Here is a 9,103-nt window from a genome sequence, read left to right as displayed (position 1 = left end):
AAACCTGGTTTCAGATAGTTGCAATTATAGCATACAAAATAAAAACTAATGCAAGTTCTTAAGCGATACAATTTATTTTTTAACCATTGCAGCTACAGGGCCTTTATCATTTGCTGCTGTTTAGATGTTAAAACAATCACATTTTTCTACTGTGACTTTCCTACAAAAAACATTACAAAGAAATAAGATACAGAATATGTTACAATAGTACAAATGATAAATTATATTATACAGTAATAATGCCAACAAGTCAAGCACAAATCCATAAAAAAGCAGCCTGCTCCCAGTAATATGAAACAGTTTGGTAAACAGACACAATTACATGAAGAAATGAATTTGTTTATTCATATTTGCCATGAAAATGTTAATATTCCACAATAATTGCATTAGTACATAGGAACAGTATGTGAAACATTATAAATGGTTACAGCAAAGACAGTAATGAAAATTGAGCTAGTTACTGTATGTAGTTAAAAACATTGCATCTACATGTTTGCTTTTTTTCCCCCTAAGTACATAACTATCCTTCCAATGGTAACTTAAAATATACATATTTCAGGTATTCATAATATATCTGAAATAGTTCAAAGCTATTGATCCTACAGTTTCTATAATCCTTATCAGATCAGTATACACTAATCCAAAACTGAAGCTTAAAGCTTTAAAAAAAAAAAAAAAAATGCCTGAGTAAATGTCGATAATGTACAATAAACTGAATCTCAATACAACTAGAATTTGATGAACCTCTCTTTAAGCACTACCATGTTATGTTCAGGTGGGGGAACTGTTGTACACAGACTGGGAGTGGAAGTCTAATAGAGAAACACATATGGTCTGTTTTCTTTTCTGCCTAGTCATTGTTTTGATCACATACTTTCAGAACAGTTTTTTTTTTTAATACAGGGCCATACTTGGATTTTAAAAGTGCTGTTCGTGTTGTGCCATTTTTCTCCCATCATCAACAGCAGATTTACTGACTGACAACTTTGAGTAGGTTTTGTGTGGCCATGCTGCATCATTTTTGTAGCACTACACATGTAGCACAAACGGTCCACGGTCAAGCCATTAGCTCAAATGGACAAATATTTTGATTTAAAATACCGCCACCAAAATTAAAATCAATATAATTAACAATACAAATTCTAGGTTCAGTATAATAAATGTGTTCATGGTAACAGTCACAAATATAGTCTTATCTGTAATGACCAATCAGGTTAATTGGCAATGTATCTCCCTGCTTTTTTATTTTTATAAATGATGTTACCTAAAAGTGCCAAGACACACATTGATTTTTGTTGTTCAAATATTTTTTATATTTAACTGTTAATTAGCCGTAAAAGCAAACTACAGAAACGGTCATCAATTAGTTACCTTAATATATTACATACACCTGGTGGTAAATAAACTTAAGTCTTTTTTTTTTTTCCCACCCTTGACTTAATTTTAAGCATTGTTTATTTAAATGCTCAAATACTACAAATAAGCCAATGCAACCATGGCACGTACCCATCATATTAAAGTAACTAAACAATTATAACTTAAGTCTGTTCATCTGATTTTTAAAGCAACACATCATGCCCTGTGGATCAATATTTTGCTTTTGTTTTTGTTGAACATTTACATAGTGAAGTCCTATAAGCAAACATATGCCTTGGTATTAGCGCCTGAATGAGGAGTTGTATAAAAATCCAACAAGTATTTTTTTTAAAACTCTGGGTAATGGTCAGTAAGATTAAGAAAGCACAACCCCCTGTTTAACGTAACTCCAAGGAAGGACGTGATAATTGACACATACATGACATTAGAAAAAAAACACACAGTACTGATGAAAGAAAAATTCTACAAAAACACTGATGTAACCAAATAGATGTCTCATAGAAATATTTCATACAAAAATGTTCTGTACTTCAGATAAAGTTTAAAAGCATTAACCCTAAATTCGTCAAGAAATGTCTACAAATGAGACAGCACTAAACTTCTCATTGCCAAGTATTATTTCTTGCTCTGTTTTAAAAAATACAATTAAATACAGGATTCAGTTAGAACAGATTCAATGTTTTCTCAACCTCTGGGGTTAGTTTTTTTGTTTGTTTGTTTTTTTCTACAAAGTTTACTTTACCCCCAAAAAAGCCTCTAAAACCTTTTTTTTTTTTTTTTTAAGGCTGTTATTGGAAATTGGGTCACAACTGATTGTTTACTTCTTTACACTATTGTGTCACCATTTACATCACAAAGAAGTCTTTTGGCATCATCTGATTTGTTGTTAGTAAACAGTCAGGTAAATATGTACATTCTAATACATTGCATATATAAATTTATAACAGGTGACGTATGACGGATTATAGCAAAACTATATTCTTGATAAGAATTTCTGAAAAGCCTACAATCTTTGAGCAGGAACATTTTAGGCTTGAAACAAACACAGTGTATCATTGTTAGCATCAACAACTAGAGTTAAAGCAGTAGAACTGAATCCATCAATTAAATATTGTGTAGAAACCTGAATATAAATAAAGTCTGTGATGCAATTACAACAAAATATGAGAAAATTGGCAAGTATAAAGGCCAGGCCTTTTTAGTGTTAACAGACTTTTTTCCCTTAATTCTCTTTGTTACTTCTTTATAAAAATGAATACATTTCTTTATAAGTTAACAGCTACTATTAAGGATTTTAAGCATATTTCATTCTGATGGCATGACTCAAAGATCTATTAAACTAAGCAATAATAAAATATAAGAAGGCTAATTAAGTCTATATAAAACTATAGTATGGAGTCACACATAAAAACAATTGTGCGCAAGAGAGTACGATATATACCGGTATGCATTTTACTATCAAATCCAGATTAGTTTAATGTTTACCCAATAAACATAATTTTGCAGATTGTATACTCCAAAACAATGGCAGATTTAACAAATAAAACCATTTAAAAACTCTTCAAAAACTTCCCTGCTACATTAAACCACCATTTATTTTGGTTCCAAATCTTTCAAAACTAGAAACTCTAGCATAACTAAAGTCCCAACAGTAACAGTGCAGACCGTGCCACTAAACACTTTATACCGGATATGGATAACACACAGTTTGTAAAGAACAGTCTTTGCTTGTTTTTCATTAGCTAAGGACTAATGGTGAACAAACAGTTTAAAAACATGTGTTAAAACTCTCCGTAGAACCTCAAGCAATAAAATAAAAAATAGATAATTATATTTATTTATACATACAGACTTGTCATAAGTATCTAAGATGAGGTGTATGCTTATGACAAGACTCTATATAGTACATAAGCAGTGAAAAAAATGAGTTACTTTCAAAAAAAGGAATTAAATTAAGTGAATGCCTCGCTTTAAAACAAAGGGAGCGGGATTCCTTACTTTTAAACCTTTGAAGAAATGATAGCAAAGTGTTAAAAGGGTACCTTAGTAAATACTATTCTGGCTTTTGGTGAGCTGCTATACATTTAAGGGTAGTAGGAAAGCACACTTACACACAGTAATTACCAAGTTTGTGTCTAAATACTATTTCTGAATGAGCGTCCAACTAAATTAAATAAAAAAAATTAAAATAAAATCACTGCAGGGTATCTACCTCCAGTGGCAGACGTGATTTTCTGCCAAAAAGTCAAAACTGTAAACACCAAATCTACTCCAAAGTCATTAAAAAAAATAAAAGAAATACCACTCCACAAAACCAGTCTCAACACACAACAGACCATTAAAAACTATAGAGGTGTTTGTCTTTGATGACGACTGACGAGTTTGTTGAAGGTCATCACAGAACCTTCTTCACAATAAGAAAGGGTTAGTCGTACTAGCTGCCTGGGCAGTGGCTGGAGGGATCCCTGTACTGATAAATGACTGGGGCATTGATCCCCCCATGTGCATTTCTACTCCAGGAACCATTCTGCCCATTGGTGCGATGGCTGGCATGCTTGGCATTGGGACCATGCTCATTGAGACAGGCGGTGCCATGGCAGAGATGGGCATGGGCTCTATGCTCAGAGAGGGCATGGTGCTGAAGCCTTGAGGACTGATGCCCATCATGGGGCTCGCTCGCATCTGGTTTAATGTTGGAGGCAGCGGTTGGGTTATCTGGAAAGGGTTGATTGGAGCTGTGACTGGAGCTGGAGCTGGAGCAGAAGCTCCTATAAAACAAAAAAGAAAAGTTACAAAAAAACTACACCAAAAATGTTTTTTTTTTTTTTGTTTGTTTTTTTTTAAACATATACCAAGTTATATTAGAGGACAGTAGGATGGCAAATGTTCAGTATACAAAAAAGTGTAAGACTAATTAAAAAAAGTAAAGACAAAATACATAAAATGAGATTTAATCTCAGCAGAACCCCTTTTGTGGTAATGTACCATACAGAGATTACTATTTTGTCTTAATTAAGGACTTGAACTTCCATAGAAATTTACCGCTTGATTGTGTGTTTTGCCAACCAACCTGAACATCCCATTTTTTCCCACCAGAACAATGTTAACAATAAAGAAATGTATTTCCGAATAGAGAAACTTGTATATGTATAGAAACATATTTTTCACATTAATCTTCATATTAACTACAGTGTATTAAGATATAAATATCTCGCGTCAAGCAGAACAATAATTGTACATTGGAAGATAAGTGGTCTTTTATTAAGGACAACACAAGTTGATACTGCCTAACCGGGACTTTTAACACATACCTGGAGCTAAGAAAGGGTTAGAGACAGTTGCCTGTTGCAGTGGCTTGGATATAAGCGAATCCAGGTTGACCAGAGCTGCATTAGGACCGAGGAAAGACTCAGGGGTTTTTCGAGCAGTGCTGCTCTGGTTAACAGAAGCATAACTGTTCTGCTGGGAATCGAACAAGTCTGGACTGACGGAACCACTGGGTCTTGAGGGCAGTGCAGCACTTCCACGAGAATCACCTTAAAGTAAAAAAAAAAAAAAAAAAAAAATGAAAAAAAAAAAAAAACTTTCACTATAATCTTCACTGAATAACCACCAGGCTCCATGGAAAATAATGCTGGGTATACTGGTTACAAAAATGAAAATGTCTAAAGTTCAGTGAGGGACCCATTTACTTCCAGATCCAAAACATAAATAAAAAAATAAAAATCCTTTCTCCATTATTCTCTCACTTATCATGAATTTGCAAACCTTTAAAAATTACCAAACCCTAAACATAGCCGATAAAAAAAATAAGTATTGTAATCCTTATACAACAAACTGCAAAAAAAAATAAAAAATACTCCAAATCTCCAGAACTATTCATTACCTACAAATCAAAAGTATCTAAAAATCAACTACTCCAAATACTTTCTCTCGCTATAAAAAGTTGCCCTTGCAAGAAGATGCTATATTTTCCTAAGCGTCCAAAGTATCAGTAACAGCTGGAGATGGAAGCAGGGTTAGCTTTCTAATATTTTTTTTACGTTTTTGTTTTGCTTGTCTTTACTTACAGTGAATACAATTTTGCAGTTATATCTATTCAGATGACTTGAAATGCACGTGTGAGCAAGCATGCATGCAGGACCAGTTTGCCGTCTGTAAATGAGCGAGTGAGAAGTGGCATGGGTAAAATACCTCTTTCCACAAAGACAGCAATGGACCAGAGTGTACCCTTATTGCCTTTGTTCTACATACAGATATTTGCTAGATGAAATAATCTAGAAGCATCACCAGGTTAACGATGCAATAAATTAGCTTAGTAAAACATCAGCCGCTGGCCATGGGAATATAATTTTCAGTGTAACCAGGCACAACCTCTTAATTGTTTGCTTTTGAATAAAAAGATTAACAGTAAAACTAATGTAGAAATGATCAGTAGTGCTGCCTACATTTTTAATTATATAACCTAGTATGGTAGCAGAGTTATTTTTCCTTGAAAACTATTTCACTCTCCCACAAACTGAAATGTGTTTATTTATGTTTGGGTGACTTATTGTTTAACTTAAATGGTATGTATGCACATATGTGCTGTAACTACAGATGTGCAATAACATATTAGTAATGCAGTTACATGGTTGGGCTAATATGCACAGTTTGCACACACACACTTACCTTGCTTTGTGGAAGAAGTCCGAAGGCTGTCAAATTCAGAAAAGTCATCCCTTGCTGTACCATTTAGTGTGCTGAAAGGATCAAAGTTTGCATTTCCTGCATCAAAATAAGAAGGTCATTATTAAAATAATATTTCATGTTGAAGTCTGATGCATTTAAATAAAATTAGTGTAGACAGGAATAAAATCATGTAGATCTGTAAAATAAGCCTCACTAATGACCAATTTTGCAGTAATACAAATAAATGCAGTGATATTAGTGATTACAATAAATGTTAATTTACTGATTACAAAATAAAGAGAAAGCTTACTTCATGTAATTACTATAATTGTAGCATCACTGAATACTGCACACCCTGCAATGTGAAAATAGCTTCAGAATGCAATAAAGAACAATAAGCAACACCACCACTTATATGCAGTAGTGGCTTGGCTGTGGAACATCAAAGTACATGCTGTAAGATAAAAACAAAAACAAAAAGAAACAGTAGAAACAATTATCCATCAGGGAATTGTAGCTTAGTCAGAAGCAAAACTAATTAACTATGAAGAGCCTGTTGAGTGCTTAATTCTTAAAAAAAAAAAAAAAAAAAAAAAAAATGTTATACACAAGTGCTAAATTTGACCGTACGTTTTGTACGGAAGCATTCTGAATGGTGTAAAACAGGCCACCCCCAAACAACACAAACAATGTAGTACTGTTGTAACCAAGTTTTATCACAATTGGTTAGTTAGCTAGATAAATCTGTGTAAAGTGTGACGTACAGGTACCTCCATTTATCTGGAATATTTATTTGGTCTTTTATTAGTAGTCCTTTGAAACCTAAAAACTAAACTGAACTGAAGTAATCAAGGAAAGGCAGAGGCTGCTGCAAAACCATAAACATTATTTCACATTGTACAAGTCAACAGGTATTTATCTCACCTGCAGATGAAACAGTAGATCTGCTACCTGGCCCAGAAGCCCAGGGGTCTCCTGAAGACTTGGGTGCAGAGCTCTGAGCCCAAGGATCAACACTTTTAAGAGGGGATGCTGTGTTTGATGTTGCACCCCATGGATCAGCAGAGGCTACTTGCTTAGAACCTGTAACATAAAAATATACACAATATTAAAGAACACTTCTAAAGCTGGATACCAGACAATTACAGGCTTCTATGTTTTAATCTGTAAATTAAGTCATGGGGGGGGGGGGGGGGGCAAACAAACAAACAAAAAAAACATAACATGCTGCTTTATAAAATGTTTTTTGTAGATCAACTACATGTCATGTTGCTGCACCAAGTTCAAATACAGTTCACTCCATGACCTTAGACCCATTTCCCACTACCCTGTCAGTACATCCCACTTCCTGCCTAAGGAATGTGGTTTGTGCAGCCGATTCTGTATCTCACTGCACAGGACCTCATGCACGCAAGCGTCTCAAATTACCCCAAAATAGGAAGCAGAGCCACAATACAGCCTCCCAGCCCATCAGAGGAGACACTGCAGGACCAGCCTGTTACCATGATTAATAACAGCAGAACAACACTCAAATGTCTTTTTTTTTTGCATGTACATCAATAGTAAAAAATAAATAAATAAATATGCCTTTCTACCATATGATGTAGAAACATCTTGCATATTAAAATTCGAGTTTATTAAAAATAGTCAATAAGCTTTCAAATGTGCAGTTAATACTCCAAATGTTGATTGTGCTATATGAAGTACTGTATTAATCCGGTAAACCAAACCGTAAATCTTTATACAAAATTAGCTTATAATTAGTTAATAACAATTAGAAAATCTAACCACACATTTCAATAAACGTGTATTGAAAAAAAAATTAAAACACAATAAAAAGTATTTTTGCTTCTAAAAATATATAAAACAATAGTTTCTTGTTCATGGTCCCACTCCTTTCATCTGCTTTAAATATTTGCAATAAGTTATTGTTTCTAACTGCACTTCAATAACACCAATGTTTCGTGTAACTCCCCAAAAGTACTGGTACATCACTAACCATCTTGTGGGGTCATTTGTTTTAACTATACACAAGGGTTATCTCCCAAAACATACTTAAATAAAACTGTGTAACCTGTTTTTTTGGGGGGGTTTTTCCACAATAAAATCATCTCCAGTTTTTGATTTCCACCTGTATGTGCTCTGTTGTTTTCATAAATACGCAGCACTTCCAGTCTTGCAACACATCTTGGTAGAACTTAAAAGGTAGGACTCTTCCCTGAATTTGTTCAGCTAGCAAATGTATCTATTTAGATGTTCATCTCAGCCTTGGGAAACTTGCTGCTCTGTCTAAACAGAGCAGTGAAGTGAAAAGGCATTTCTACAGCTGCAGCTTTACAAAAAAAATAAATAAATAAATAAAAAATGGAACAAAGGTATAATATACCATGCAAAATAAAAGCTATTGCATTTTTGAACACCACATTCAAAGTATGGAACAATCTGTGAGATAACCTCTGGATTATTTTTGTGCAGTTATCATCCACATTCATTATTTAGTCAAATCTGTTGTCAAAAAGTACACAGGCTGCCAAACTGTGCGACGGAGATTTTAAACATTTGAAGTCAATCCATGTACATACAGTACAGAGATCTTCATAGCAAACTCATTACTGATGTTTTGCCAAAATGGATAACTGTAATCAGACACTGAGCACATCTATAATTAGATTGCTGTGTACCCTGAGCATTAAATTGGAGTTGATGTCCCTGTAAAGCAGGGAAAATGGGTTTTGTAATAGAATCACACCACTCAAGAGTCTTACCATAGGACTGCCAGGGGTCAGGGGCGGCTGCTGCAGCTCCTCCTCCCCAGGGGTCCGGCTTCTCTGCAACAACAGGGGCACCCCAGGGCTCAGACTTTGGGGTGGCAGGGGTCGTCGACAAGGCATCCATCAGGTTCATCGACACCGGCTGTGGGTGGAGAAGAAGCGTTTTAAAACACTGCTACTACACCAATCCGTCTTAAAAAAATAAAAATAAAAATCTGTTTATAAATGTAAGCTTGCTTTAGCTGTAAATTGAGTTGTACCTATGTAACATTACCTTAACAAGT

General features: G+C 34.5%; 1 protein-coding gene across 2 annotated transcripts in view; it reads right to left on the bottom strand.

Moving 5' to 3' along the window:
* Positions 1-323: 323 nt before the first annotated feature.
* Positions 324-9,103, bottom strand: part of LOC117431591 (epsin-2) — a 29,737-nt gene continuing 20,957 nt past the window's right edge. For both annotated transcript variants that reach the window (XM_058995943.1, XM_034052692.3), the window contains 5 exons: positions 8,814-8,961; positions 6,973-7,131; positions 6,049-6,144; positions 4,689-4,913; positions 324-4,145 (listed from right to left, as the gene is read on the bottom strand). In XM_058995943.1, coding sequence (XP_058851926.1) covers positions 3,787-4,145; positions 4,689-4,913; positions 6,049-6,144; positions 6,973-7,131; positions 8,814-8,961 — 987 coding nt within the window. In that variant the 3' untranslated portion in view covers positions 324-3,786. The remainder of the gene's footprint in view (positions 4,146-4,688; positions 4,914-6,048; positions 6,145-6,972; positions 7,132-8,813; positions 8,962-9,103) is intronic.

Source organism: Acipenser ruthenus, chromosome 22 (assembly GCF_902713425.1).
Source record: "Acipenser ruthenus chromosome 22, fAciRut3.2 maternal haplotype, whole genome shotgun sequence".
Lineage (NCBI taxonomy): Eukaryota > Metazoa > Chordata > Actinopteri > Acipenseriformes > Acipenseridae > Acipenser > Acipenser ruthenus.
The sequence above is the reverse complement of the archived record's forward strand: the minus strand, read 5'-3'. Positions and strand labels throughout refer to the sequence as shown.